This window comes from Parasteatoda tepidariorum, chromosome 12 (genome assembly GCF_982258835.1).
Source record: "Parasteatoda tepidariorum strain Cologne lab strain chromosome 12, Ptep-v5.0, whole genome shotgun sequence".
NCBI lineage: Eukaryota > Metazoa > Arthropoda > Arachnida > Araneae > Theridiidae > Parasteatoda > Parasteatoda tepidariorum.
Genome location: NC_141766.1, coordinates 4,073,505 through 4,088,702, shown reverse-complemented (window position 1 = coordinate 4,088,702; position 15,198 = coordinate 4,073,505). Strand labels below are relative to the sequence as shown.

Genomic DNA, 15,198 nt, shown 5'->3' with positions numbered 1-15,198 from the left:
CTCCGATATTAATGACGTCACAAGGAATTATTTAAATTCGCTATGGAAATAAACTTTGTCAGAAATACAAAGCTGTAAGCATTTAATATTGAGCTCGTCAAATCTCCAATTGCAGAGCTATGACAACAACAAAATTTTGTCAACAAAGTCATAACTTTTGATCGTGAATTTACTGAAGACTTTTTCGAAATAAGAGAAATTAAAGAATAAATTATGTGACTGCTCGAAAGCTGCTAAGATTATTAATGGAATTTTATATTTGAAGCATTAAAAATGTTTTCAGTAATATTCGGCAGACATTTAGCTTATCGGAAATTATTATTTTGCTCAAGTAGAATTAAGTATGACTGCAAAAAGTTTAGTAATGATGCTTCTGTTAAGAAATTTAGGCTCGTGAAACGGCTTGCATCAACTTTGTTGTTCGGTGGAACTTTCTTAATTGTTGTATGGGCTAAAAGAAGAAAGCAGTCTACTTTTTTCAACGATGCAAAGTTTGTGAATAATGCCTTTTACAATGATAACTTTAAACTTTACGAGTATAAAGCGTTTGTTTTACCATCATTTGTAATGAAGAATTTGAGTGACATTCAGAATTTTTCTTGCAGGGAAAATGACATTTTTGTTGTTTCTTTTCCTAAAACAGGTATATTTGTTTATCTTTTCCTAAAGCAGGTAAAAAGACTTAATAAATCAGGTTATTAATAATATCTAAAAAGCTCAATAATAAGCTATTTATAAATAACGTATGCTTTGGCATTAATAGAAGCTGAGTGTATTAGCTCAACTTTAATATCCTTTACATGACTTCAGTCTATGATCTGTAGTGTGGGGATAGTTCCAAGAACTAACTTGAAGGGTATAACTTGTAACCATCCCTAAGCAAACCTCTAAATATTTTTACTTTTAAATTTGCATGCTTAAAATTCACTTGCCTCCTTGGTGATTGATCATAATACAGAAATATTCTCTTATTCCATTAATGTGTTTTTATTTTAACAAGAAATCTGAGACAATCTTTTTTATATAAGTAGTGATCTTCTACAAGTAAAAAATTCTACCCTAAGGGAGTATGAGGTTAGTCTGATTTCCAATAGTCATATGTAACTTTCGAAAATGAATCTAGTGTGTGCTTACCTAAACTCTCTGATGGGAAATTAAAGTTATTTTAAATCTATTTAATTTCTTTATGGAAAAATTCTTGATATTTTGTAAGTTGAATTCCTTGGACTAAAAAATTATTCTCAATCAAAAGGCATATTTGAAGAAAAAAGTAAGTCTTAGAATAGTGTTAACTCATCTTTGAAAGTAAGTCGTCTCAATAATAGTAGCAATAAAGGAAATGAAAATATGACCACCGAAGCCGACGTCTTCAGGGGGTACCGGCCCCGGTAGCCATAAAGCAAAACCATTTCTGTTGAGAGAGAAGCAAATGCCTAAATTAACTCCCTCAGTACCCCGATGGTTTTGTATAGAAGTCCAGGGGAAAAAAACATGAAACACAAATAACCAATTTAGAAAAGAAACTCAAACAAAATCATCATAAAATAAAAACTCATTTAACCTGGTCAAGCAGCAATTTCACAAGCAAGTCGAATGAAAAGGAAACACTAAAAACTAAGGAAAACAACGCCCTCTATTACAATGCTCAGATACAAAATAAAAGAAGTCAAGAAAAAGATATGTAACAAATTAATAGGATGCTTAACTGGGGCTGCTCAGTTAAGACTTGAATTGCACCCTGTTAAAAGAAAAAATATATAAAAACCTAGAATTCTTCATTCATTTTCTTAATTAAAAAATTAACATTACAAAAATTAAAAGGAAAATCATAATTACTCAAATTATTCAAAAAATTATTCACAGCTTCCCGAAAACTTTCAACATTATTGCAAATTTTTGATCTTAACCAATTGTGAAAAAACTAAATTTTTAAAAATTTTATTACACAAATTAGTATTAAAGTTGCAGAAAACAATAACTTTAAATTTAAAAGCTTTTCTTTTATCAGAAACACCAATTTTAATAAAACTGTTAACAATATCAATTTTAAAATCTAAATATTCACCATTTAAACAATTCTCATTAGTTTTCTTCAAAACCAAATCTCCAGGATAAATACTATAAATAAAATTATAATTATCACAATTAAACAAAATCAAATCATCAATATATCTAAAAGCTTTAAATTCATTATGCTCAAGAAATTTAGCTTCAAAAAAATGTTAGCAAAAGCGCCAGAAAAGGAATTACCTTGTGGAATTCCAATAATGATTCTGATGATTTTGTTTGAGTTTCTTTTCTAAATTGGTTATTTGTATTTCATGTTTTTTTTTCCTGGACTTCTATACAAAACCATCGGGGTACTGAGGGAGTTAATTTAGGCATTTGCTTCTCCCTCAATAGAAATGGTTTTGTTTTATGGCTAACGGGGCCGGTACCCCCTGAAGACTTTGGCATCGGTTGTCATATTTTTATTTCCTTCGTTTCCTTTATTGCTACTTTTATTCATTTTTTGAAATTTCTGCTGCTTTTTAGCTCGTTTTTTTTTTCAAAGAAGTTTTATCTATTTAGAATTTTTAAAATTTTTTGTTTTCTTTTTGTATCATCTCAATAATGTTACAAGTGAAGATGATTTGAAGAAATAGATCAGAAATTAAAAATGACCTGTGTTTTGCAAGCACTACACTGTGTTTTGAAGAAAAAATAGTCACATTGTTTTTTTTTCTTTTCGTTAATCTTCTTATTTGTACTTAAAACATCTTTTCTGCACCGTAATGCTTCAAAAATCTTAACAAATGTAATCTATCCTAACATTTGTATGAAATTTGAGAGAATTTCTTTTTACTATTATTTTTTGTATTTTGGTAAGATTTCTGTATCGGTTCCTGCACCCAGAAGATCTCTAAGTTTCAATAGCAACCAGTTTGTGGCATGCAAGAAAGAAAGAACTAACCATCACAGAATGGAGCTATTATAAATTATGATCGGTGAAACTTGTAGCTATCTTGGTGTAAGCCCCTACATACTCTTTTTTTTTTTTTTTAATTTAATGCAAGTTAAATTATCTGGCTGAGACATTTGTTGTCCTGGCCATTTCAGTTAATTTCTTTTTTATGGTGACCTCCCTTTTTAAGTAATTTTCTAATAGATAGCTTAGGACAACTTATAGCTTTCTAGGAGGACTTATTTAAATGTCACAGCAACTTTTTCATTAAAAATTCAATTTAATTTTATAATTTTTTAGGTACTACATGGCTCCAAGAAATTATTTATTGCACTATATATGGCATTGATAATTCCTTGACTAAAAGTATTGAAGATCGATTTCCTTATTTAGAATTTGTGTATCCTGGTTTATCTTCTATTGAAAAGATAACTGATCAACGCCTTATTAAGACGCACTTACCTTTATCACTTTTACCCAAAGATGTTCAACTGAAAAAACCTAAAGTAAGTACATTAAAAATATATTGAAAATGAATTTGATGTTTTCATTTCTTTTACAGCAATCTGCAATATTTGTGTAGTGATGTGAAACGTGGAAGCTATACGCTGAGTTTAGTTTTATATCATCTTAAATGTCCATTTATGGTCAATTAAATACGGAAGTTTATTTATTTTTACTTATAAAAAAAGATTTTTTTTTTTTTTTTTTTTTATGTTTTAGCAGTTGTCTGGGTGTAATTCAATTCTTTTTCTTATATGTATAATCAAGGTCTTATAGTTCCCCCTACCAGTATTCTTATTTTATGTCTTAATTCATTTTAATTAAAATGTACACTTATTACTATCAATTACTAATAAAAAGTTATTTGTTATTAGGGCTTTTTATAAGTTCTGTTATATTAATGATTACAATTCTAAATATGTAAGCTAGTTGAGAAAAAAGCTGAAATAATGGTGTATTTCTTAAAAAATGTTTATTTATTTGAAGATAAAAGTTTATGTTGACTAATTTATATTTTTCACATTTTTGTGTGTTTTTTTATTATTATTATTTTTACATTTAGAAAGTAAAATGATAGTAGAATCATTTGAAATTTAAAAAGACAATTTATGTCTAGTTTGCATGACATTCCTTAAGCATTTACAGGTATTTGGTTTAATATTATAACAGTTACATATGATTTAAAATATATTTTAATGCATCACGAAAAACCTATATTTTTTTTCGAAGATAAAAATATTCCAATTCAATTATAAATTTTTATGCATGCTGGGAAACCTCTATAAAGTGGACACCTTCAGGATAGACAAAATTGTCGATATAACAAACATACATGCTAATTGAGAAATCTAATACTGTTATCTACTTAATCTGAATTAATATGATTGAATAAACAAGTAATTTATTTAATCAAAATTTGTTTGAAATAGTTTTGGTTCTTTTCTGATCTTTGTGATGCTTTTCAATCCGTTAAGCATTTCATCGATTTTTGAAAGATAAAATTATCTTAGTTCTCTACTCTTAAATCTTCTCTATAAAACAGTCTTTTTTGAATTATTGTTTGAAAATATGTGAATCAGTTACTAATGAATGATTTTGAATTCCGTTCATAATATGAAATACAGTCGATACTTGATATAGCGACCCTTGTGGTTCAAGCAAAAATGGATGTTATAAGGTAAGGTCGTTATATAGTGATTACATAAAAGTAGAGCAAATATTTACTTAGATTTCATGCATTCTGGATTAATTTTGGCAGAAACATGCTACACTTTAAATAGAATTATAAAACTGATTAATGCACAGTTTTTTTATGCCAATAAAGTACAAGTATTATTTAATATATATTAAAGCTTAAATTTTTTTTTAATGACATCTTTTAATATTGCACATAAACTTTAGCAGTCATTCAGTGCTTTTTTCTAGATTTTGAAATTTTACTTCATAACATCAATGTCACGAAATTAAAACACTTTGTTCTTCTGTCCTTAGATTTTTAATTTTTGTGAGCTACTTAGTGTTTTTCAGGATCTTGAATAATTTAGCAATTTAAGATTTTGATGTTATCCCCTTCCTTTAAAATTTTTGATTTCAACTCGACGCATCTAGTATTACACTGGTTAGAAGTAGCCATTTTTGCTAAATAACATACACCAAGAGAACGGAAAAAAACTAAAATCCAGTTGAATGTAAAAAATATGTGTTTTAACTAAAAAATAAACCAATTCTTACAACACTTTACGGAAAGAGAAAATACAATATTCTAAAAAGAAAAATAAGATTGATAAATATATTGAACCCTTTAAAAAGAAATTTGAAAGGTTTTGATTATACAGGGAACTTCAATTTCTAAATGAAGGTGCAACATACACTTCAAATTCTCAATAATGGTAAGTGGTCCACGTTTCACAACTCATTCGACCATAGATTACGCCCAGACTTCCTAGGTTAAGAATATGTGGTCCTGTCACTCTTTCTTCATTCATTGAGAATTAAAGATGTTTCATGTTTATTGAGTAGTAAAATCAAAAGAAATTGTGGTTTTTATGTTTTTTTGAGACTTTTGTTATTGATTGACTCATTGTCTTTAGAAAAATGTTTTTGTTGAAGGTGTGAAAATGTCTTACACCTGTTTTTGGAGTGATTTTCTGGGAATTAAAAAGAATTAAACAAAATTTTGGTTGATATATTAGAATGAATGGTTCAGTTTAGAGGTTCTAATGGGTATTAAAATAACATTGCGTCTATGGAACAGCTAATGGAACTTAATGCAATGGGTGTTGTAATGGAAGAGTCACACTAATGGAGAGTCATACTAAAGAGTATAGACTGTATCTTCTTGATGTATGATACAAAGACTATGGCAATACCTACCAGTGAGCAGTGAGGTATCAAGCCCCATTGAGCTCTTTAAAAATAGATAGTGTTGGAATGCACAATATAATCATACACTAAAGAACTCACAATAATGCAACCAGTTAAAAGGCATCGAGAAATGTTAGTTCAGTAATTTGCTGCTTCTCATTCTTCACACAAAGATTTATATCTCTTTACAGCATTTAATTTCCCATAAAAACTCACCTATACTGGATTCTTGCTTAAAAAGGGTAAACAAAATATACTTTAAAGAATATAGATTATCTGCTTTGAAGAGCTTTGTTTGCTAAAAGTTACTGTTCATGCCCCGTTAAAAGATTGTCTTTTCTATTGAGGGTGTTAATGGTATATTCATATATGAAGATTTTGAAAATTGTCTGTAAGGAGAGATTTCTCTGCTCATATATATATATATATATATATATATATATTATTTATAAATGAAAATGAGTGCAAATACAAGGGAATTATAATTACTTAATTATACAGATATGGACTATAAATCTTAACTAGTTTCCTTTTGTGAATGCACTGTGTAGTGTCACAAAAACTACCATTTGCTAGTCACAGCATCACAAAACTACCCTTAGACTCAACAATCTTTTTAATATTATCTATATTAGTTATGTTGAAGAATTTTTCTCTTAAGTATGATGATTGTTTTGCTTTTTTAATCTTGTTTATATATGCTACAGACGTAGTCATGTGTGCCATCCAAAAGAGAGCATGGCACAAAATTTTGTAATAAAATATCTATTTACTTCATGATGCTTTCTTTAAAAAATGACTTTCATGTGTGCCATCCTAAAAGAGCATGGCACACATGAAAGTCATTTTTTTAAGAAAGCATCATGAAGTAAAGAGATATTTTATTACGAAATTTTGATAAATTTTTCAAGTGAAAGGAAAGAAAGTAATTTTTGCTATGAGAAATTGATATTTTTTAAGGATATAATAAAAATTGTTCAATTTTTCTCTCTCCCTTGCATTTTGGCTTATAGATGATGCAAATAGATGATAACAAAGTGAAAATGTTGTATAAAATAGAGTTTACAAGTTGTTTGAAATAAAGAAATCCCCATAAATGTGTGAGATTGAAACAATATGATTAAAAGACCTATTTATTTATTATTTAAAAAATATGAAAACTGAGTGGAAAGAAAAAAAATTTTCCTTTAAAAATTTTTTACTTCTCACAAAATTTTACTTCTTTAAAAAAATTTTACTTTTTTAAGAAAAGAAAAAACTTTCTGCACATGACACTATGCAATGGCTGTATGTTCCTAAGACTGGCGTGGAGAGTAAATAAGCTAATATTATATTGGGTTGTTCAGAAAGTAATTTTGTTTTTCCGCCAGAGGATTTAATTGCAGTTTTTTGAAATCAACTTCACACTTAAGCCACATTATCATTATATGTTTTGAGAGCTAATATAGCAAGGCTTGTGTGTGAAAAAGTACAATTAATTCTACGCAGTAGTTTTTGGTTGGTGCCCTTTTAAATATAGAGAGCAATAAGCATCATTTTCGTCATATTTTACTTTTTTACTATATAGAAAAGGTTAAAATGCTGTTCATGCCAGAAAGAAATTATCCGTTGTCAGGGCTCTGTCCAGGCCGAATTTACTACCGTTTAGCGGTACCTTCACAAATTCAATTTTAGGTAAAACGGTAGTTTCACAAATTCAACTTTAGGAAAAATGGTAGTTTCACAAAATACTTTTTCTTAAAATTTTATTTTTGTACCCCTTAAGAAACAACAAATCTATATTTTAACCATGTTTTTGTATTGATTTTTTAATATAATTTTTAATTTTTTCACAAATTATGTTTAAATTTTCACAAAATAGGTACCTTTCACAAAAACCTAGACAGATCCCTGGTTGTGAAGGGAGAAGATGTGTTGACAGTACGCTAGTGCCAGAACTGGTTTACAAAATTTCGATCTGTCAATTTTGATGTCGAAGATGCACCAAGTTCTGGAAGACCGGTTGAAGCTGATAAAGACACGATAAAGGCATTAATTTATGCAAATCGGCGAATAACAGCACGTGAGATCGGTGCGAGGTTAAATTTATTGAATTCAACTGTTTATGAACACTTGAAAGGCCTGGTTTTAGCCTCGAAGCTCGATATATGGGTTCCCCATTGTTCTCGCGGAGAGAAATTTGTATCGTCGCGTTGACGTCTGTGATTCGCTTCTCAAACGTCACTAAAATGATCCATTTTTGAATCGCGTCATTACTGGGGACAAAAAATTGGTTGTCTATAACAATGTCAAACACAAGAGATCATGAAGCAAAAAGGATTGTGAAAGTCAATATCCATCAAAAAAGTTGATGTCTGTTTGGTGGGATTTTAAGGGAATCATTTTCTTTTACCTTTTACCGGATATCACAACAATTAATTCTGAAGTCTATTGTCATCAGATGGACAAACTGAATGATGCACTTCAACAGAAAAGGCCAGAATTAATCAACAGAAAAGGTATAGTGTTCCACCAAGATAATGCGAGACCTCATACAAGTTTGGTCACTCGCCAAAAGCTATTACAGCTTGAATGGGATACACTGCCTCATCCACCATATTCTCCAGATCTGTCACCTTCGGATTATTATTTGTTCCGATCACTGCAAAATTTTTTGGACTGTAAAGCCTTTACTTCAAATGAAGAGGTCAAAAATCAGCTGGATCAGGTTTTTTGCCAGCAAAGACCAAAAATTTTATGAGCGTGGAATCATGCTACAACCAGAAAGATGGAAAAAGGTGTTGTACCAAAATGTCCAATATATAATTTAATAAAATATTTATTCATTATACGAAAATTGTCTTTCATTTCCCCCCCCAAAAAACGAAATTACTTTCCGAACAACCCAATATTAACTCATGTCAAGAATTTATTAAATATTTATACCTATATATTTAGATATATGTAAAATATATTCAATTTTAACATTATGTTTAAATTACAGATATTTTATATAACCAGAAATCCAAAAGATGTGATTGTTTCATATTATCATTTTGTTAGAATGATGACTATCTCAAATTACAGTGGTAATTTTCATGACTTTTTTGACGATTTCCTTTCAAATAAAGGTATGGTTTAGCTTATAAACAGTTCAAAACATCAACTCTGCAACATTCAAAAATATTTTTTGTACGCTTTCAATCCATGTTTTAATTTTAATGTAAAAGCATAAAATATCTATAAATGGAAAATAAAAATTTCAAATTCTTTTGAAAAAAATATTTTGTTGAAGAGTTGGAACTGCTTATCATGGTTTTATCTAATTGTATGTGTTGGATAGCTGATTTATGTACAAGTGGAATCAAAGATCTGGAAATAGTCAAATATCTCAAAAAACTAATCAGAAAATTGAAACGTAGTTCATATTTTCCACAAAAAAAATTTTTTAATTGATGTTAGCCAGGGTATTATTGTGTAAATTCCGCATAATCTAATTTACCCTATTTGAATACAGATTGTCTTTAAAAGTAAGAAGTATACATAAAAACTTAGTTGTTTAAATTTAAGTTGAATTTTATACAAAAAATAGTATAAATTCTTATACAGTTAAGCCTGTAATCAAGTAACAGAAAGTAAAATTCTTTATTTTTTGTCCTTTGTAGTTTTCTCAGAATTTAGCTTTTTAATTTTTATTATAAACTAGTTTGAATATGTTTTAAAAAAGAGTCTCAGCACTTTCCCATTTGTTTATTTGCTTTTTAAAAATAAATAGCAAACTTAGATGAAAATAATCTGCATAGCCCACAACCATGCTAGATAGTTTCTGCTGTCGAGGATGTTGCATATTGCATAGATTATTGAAATCAATATTTTTTAATAAAGAAAAATTATGTCCACTTAAATTGTCCAATATTATGGGTTTATATTGATTTCTTTCCAGATTAAGATTAATTGATCATTTCAAATAATCATTTTTATATAAATCCATTCTTCTACTAGTGCTACATTTCTATTTTTTATAAAATATTATTTTATTACAGGTTTCTTTCGCAAGTATTTTACAGAAATGTTTTCTGTGAAAATAATTTTGTAAGGTTCCCTTTTTTTTAACATGATCTATTATCTTTGGTATTTAATTTATTTTACAGCATTACTTAATTAATGTGCTATATTTGAGCTATATTCTTAGTTTTACCACCACATTTTTAACTTCTTAAGGACCTTACGAACTGTACTTAAAATGAGGTTATCGTATCAGATGTCGGTAGAGATGGTGAGAATATTAAAATAAGTTTTTGAAGAAAGGAATAAGACAAAGAAACTTTAGTAACCATATTTGGTGATAAATAAGTAACTGATTGCAATCGAAGAGCTTAGGGAAAAAACAGGTTTGCTAAAGTCAGTTTCGGAATTTATTCATAAAGATGCTATTTGCAAATCCTACTTATTCAAGAAATCCATGAAACCTAAATATTTGTCAGAATGAAATGACTTTCAACAATAAAATAAAAATACAAATAAAATTTACTATTATATATATATATATTTCAATTTTATTGAAAAGAAATACTATGAATTTTGTGAAACATTCTGATTGTGGATCAGAATCGCGCCCCAAATTTTTTGTAGGATCTTTTTTTTCTTTTCCTTACCTGAAAGACTTGGAACTGATTTGTAAAATCAATTAGCCCTACAACTCTTCATAAGTTCATAATAACTTATGTAAATTTGGTTTTAGCACAGCATTTTTATACAAATAACATCTTTAAAAAAATAAAAAAATATCAGATAATAAGTTCAAAATTCAAATTTTGAAATATTGAAAAATCAAAAATAATTTCATTTTCATTTCTTCATTTTAAATTCAAATTTTATTTTCAAAGTGTTAAAAAGAATACTATTTTCTTTGCCCAGAAAGCAGATCCAAAAATTCTCTTCTTGGTTGCCTATAGCAACAAAGACACACGATTTTATGACGTCTTGTCATTCATTCAGTTTCTTTATGGTTGTTTTAAGTTGTTTCACTATCTATGGCGAGGTAATTTAGCATTTTTTTAAACTTTCGCCATAGATATAAATCTTTATTGCGAGCCAATTTTTTCGAAATTTTGTCTACTTGTTGTTACTACTACGAAGTTTTTTCTTCGAAATTTTGCCCTATTTCAAGGGTCAGGATTCAAAATATGTATAAAAAAATAATTATTCAGTGAAAGTACCATTTTGTATCTGATTTCGTAACTTAATTAACAATTAGCACTAATTTATTAGCATATTTGAGGTCACCCACAGGAACCATTATAATTCACACTTAGTTCGTGAAAATCCGACCATTAGAATGAAAGTTATTCAGGGTGATTCATTTTTTTTAGGACTGTACATATATGCTTTTTCTGCTCTTCAAACTAATTAAATGAGAAATAGAATTTGGAATGTTTCATTGGAATTGAGCCTGAGACTTTACCTTTCTGAATTTACAAAGGATATTGATATATTGATATCATGAAAGCAATGCCAATGATTACATTGAATTTCTGAATGTAAAATGAGACAGTATATTGAAATAGTATAAACTTATAATGTAAATTTTAATAAATGTTTTTGAATAAACTATATATCTTATTCTCTTTCTGGAATGTTTCTGATTCTCTCAGTTCTATACGAAAGCTTTAGTTAGCTCACGAATAATTATAGGCTAGACCACACAGATATAGCTTATTGTGTCAAGTTAGTGGATATATTTATAGTTGTGAGTTATCAGTTTTATTTATCAAATGTTTCTGATTCTCTCAGTTCTATACGAAAGCTTCAGTTAGCTCACGAATAATTATAGGCTGGACCACACAGATATAGCTTATTGTGTCAAGTTAGTGGATATATTTATAGTTGTGAGTTATCAGTTTTATTTATCACTTGTTTTAACAATCTTAAATATCATCTTATGCTGATCATTTTTTGAATGTTTGTAATTATTTTCAAAATTACTTAGTTTAAAGCGTCTTTAAAGCTCTTAAAGTTATTTTGCATTTTATTTTCTGAAATCACAGCTTTTATTCTCGCTTTATGTTTTCTTATGTGCCCATCAAACTATTCATCAGTTTTTGAAACTTATACATTGCAATCTTATGTGACATCCTAAAATGTTTTTTTTTTTTTTTTAAATTCTTTTTATAGTACCATATGGTCCCATTTGGAGACATTATAAAGAGGTATGGGAAATTAAAAATGAATCAAATATTTGTATTCTGAGCTATGAAGATTTGCATTGGGTAATTTAAATGCTCTTAATTTTATGATTTATACAAAAATTATGTTATAAAACAACTGATTTGTTTTATACATGTTACAGGACATCAATGGTTCCATTAAAAAAATTGCTAATTTTCTTGGAAAAGATTTAACAGATTCAGAAGTTGATGCTATAGCTAATCACTGTTCTTTTCAAAACATGTCTCAAAATCCGAATGTTAATTATCAACACTGGGATGATTTAGGGATCAGAAATAAGAATGAAGCTAAATTTATGAGAAAAGGTATTGATATTTTCTTTCTATTAATTTTGTGTTCTCCATTGTCAAAAGTTAGTTATAAAACTGTAATCTTTGTTTCTTATCAAAAATTGAAATTTTCATAAAATAACTGTTTCTAAAATACTTGTTGGCTAAGACCATTGTAAGAAACTGGCCACTAGATGGCACACTAAACTTTTTTTAGGTTCTTTTCTTTTCCTGAAGAGTAGTGGGAGTCGAGATTAAAAAGATGATGGCGGTTTTTGATAAATGTTCTGTCTATGTTAATATTTGTCTGTTATCTGTTATGTGCATCTATAGCTTTGAATAAATTAATTTAAGATGCAGGCGACTCGTGTTTTGTGTGAAAGTTTAAAAGTCTTTACACCATCTTAATATCATGAAGAGCGCCAGCAATGAAATGTTTTGGACCCCAATATTGTTTAGAATCTAGCTGTAAAAATTTCTCTTACATGAAATTAATCATTTTTAAGATACTTATTCTTTTAATAATCTGTGACTGGGTACCAGGTTAATCCAACTTTTTAAATTGTTTAAAATAAATAAATAAGAAATTAAAAAAAAAAGTTTTTTTGTTTTACTAATTGTATAGATACTATATGTCTTACTTCTAATGTAGTACAAGTTATGATACATGAAAAAAATTTTTTCGCTGAATGCTAGCCAAATTATCTTTCTTTAACTTCAATAATATAATATTGATTTTTTACATGTTCACTGAAAAGATAAACTGTAAGATACTAAAAACTTTTCGTTTTGTGAAAATAGGCATAAGCCTCATTTATCTATTATTATTATTATTATTTTGCGTATAAAGTAGCAGTATTTTACGATGACAACTTGTCACCAGTCAACAACATTCGGCCATGAAATCAATATTTAGAATGTTTTACTCTACTTCCATATTCGCTTACAAAATAATATTCAGTGAATAAAGTGTTAAAATACTGATTTGAAATATTAAAAAATCTTCATTTTATAAAGCTTTCATTACTTCAAACAGGAGCATAAAATGCCAGTAAGGACTGTAAATGTATTGTTTCTATGTTTGCTGCAAGTTTGTTTTTGCTATATTCATGTTTGTATATTTAGTTTTACAATAGTTTTCTGAAACTCTGTAAGAAATTACGAATAGCCTGGTATCTGGCCTTAAACATCATTTAGACATTAGGGCAAACCATCACTTTTTCCTTAACACAAAATTCTATTGATATTATAATACTCTATATTATAATACTAAAGGAGATGTTAATTTATTGAAATTAGTTATTCAATCAACAAATGAAGCAAAAATTAAGACAAATAAAAGTAAAGCATTCTCATTACTGCTCTTTGTGAACCAAGGGGTTATAAAGGTTATAGCTCTACAGTTTTGTGACCAATCACTTTATTGTGGCAATGTGGTCACATTGCGCGCAAACTGCCACTCAGGGTCAAAAATCAGTCTTTCGCATTCCCTTTCACCATTGAACAACTACACCTCAATTCGACAAATACCTTGCTAGTTTTAAAGAAAATAAAATTCTGGGACTCAATAATTATAGACGGAAATGATTATTGTAATTACTATGATTATGACAGAATGATAATGATTAGCAAATATTTCAGTAATATAATGTGTCATAGAATTTTTATTTATTTATTTTTTTTTGTTGAAGAAAAATGCCAGTTGCAAAAATTGTAATGGCTTTTGTACAAAATCAGAGAAGCAGATTCATGACAGCAATAATGAATTGATTGATTTCAAGTATCATTTATTCAGTATTAACCCTTTCGCGACGGGAAGCGCAAACGTGTGCTTATCTCTGAGGCCGACAGTCTCTCTCTCTCGAGTGTTTGTCCAGGGCCGGAGGGTTTTTTGCTGTTCAGCCTAAATCTATGAAATTACTAAAATATCAACGTGTTGTTTAATAATGTTCTGTAGAGTATTTAAATGGCATATGCTTTATATATATTTCTATAGATACTTTATTTACTTAAGTTATTTCTTGTTTAAATATATATTTTATGCATTTTATTTTCAGTATGTACTTACCATTTAATAACTTTTAACATCATATGTCTGAAAACTAAATATATGACTTAAAATTCTTATTTCGTATGAAAAATTTGAAAACACTAACATTCCACTAAAAACTGGACTGCAAATCGAAATACCCAACGTTGTAACGAGAAAAAAAACTCCCCTGCTTACTGTAAACAAATACAACGTGCAAATTTAAAGAGCCGTCATAAAGCATGCCATTCGGAAACATACCTTCATTCTTTCCCCCTAAAAACCACGTGTATGTGAGTCATACTACTCTCATTTTGAGTAGAAGGTCAAATCTGCATGTATCTGAAACCATATGAACATACAATGGCATCTTCTGGCAAAAATATTATTTTTTAAAACGTTCCAGGACACTGGCACGAATGGGTTACTGCCGGGGGTGAGCGAGAAAACGCTCTTGCACACCGGCGTGGCGGCGGGGAAGTGAGTGCGTTTCTTGCTGACAGGTGACAGTCGGCGTAAAAGGGCTAAATAACTGTTTCGAAAGCATAGGACAAATTTCCAATATTTGGAAATGTTTTTGAAGCCAAGTGTGAAGAATAAATATTAAAACCTTCAACCATAATGATATAAAATTAAAAAATATTTGCTTAGAAAAACAGTAATCTTTATTTGCATTTTTTTAGGTGAAATCGGAGATTGGAAGAACTACTTTACTTCGGAAATGAACCAAGCTATGAGTTCTTGGATTGATGAAAATATGAAAAATATACATATTTTTTATGATGATAGTTTAAAAAGTTAAATTTTGTTACAACATATTGAAAGTGGTATTCTGTTCAAGTAGTTTATTAAGAAAATAAATCTTTATTTAAGGAACACTT

At 28.7% G+C, this 15,198-nt stretch overlaps 1 protein-coding gene across 3 annotated transcripts; it reads left to right on the top strand.

Moving 5' to 3' along the window:
• Positions 1-10: 10 nt before the first annotated feature.
• LOC107457257 (sulfotransferase 1E1) lies at positions 11-15,198 on the top strand. 3 transcript variants are annotated; one of them, XM_016075383.4, is made up of 6 exons: positions 11-643; positions 3,245-3,450; positions 8,796-8,922; positions 11,966-12,060; positions 12,141-12,324; positions 15,001-15,198. In XM_016075383.4, exons 1-6 carry the CDS (start codon positions 274-276, stop codon positions 15,117-15,119), a joined length of 1,101 nt encoding a protein of 366 aa, XP_015930869.2. In that variant the 5' UTR covers positions 11-273; the 3' UTR covers positions 15,120-15,198. The 3 variants fall into 3 exon arrangements, with proteins under 3 accessions (XP_015930869.2, XP_015930870.2, XP_087012023.1); XM_016075384.4 differs by having other exon boundaries at positions 127-643; positions 8,796-8,880; XM_087155897.1 differs by lacking the exons at positions 8,796-8,922; positions 11,966-12,060 and having other exon boundaries at positions 127-643.

What these genes read in the sequence shown, in the direction of transcription:
- LOC107457257 (XM_016075383.4), top strand. Translation starts at nt 274, where the DNA reads ATGTTTTCAGTAATATTCGGCAGACATTTAGCTTATCGGAAATTATTA. An exon ending in TGTTTCTTTTCCTAAAACAG is followed by an intron (nt 644 to 3,244) that starts GTATATTTGTTT and finishes ATAATTTTTTAG; the next exon opens with GTACTACATGGCTCCAAGAA. An exon ending in TTCAACTGAAAAAACCTAAA is followed by an intron (nt 3,451 to 8,795) that starts GTAAGTACATTA and finishes TTTAAATTACAG; the next exon opens with ATATTTTATATAACCAGAAA.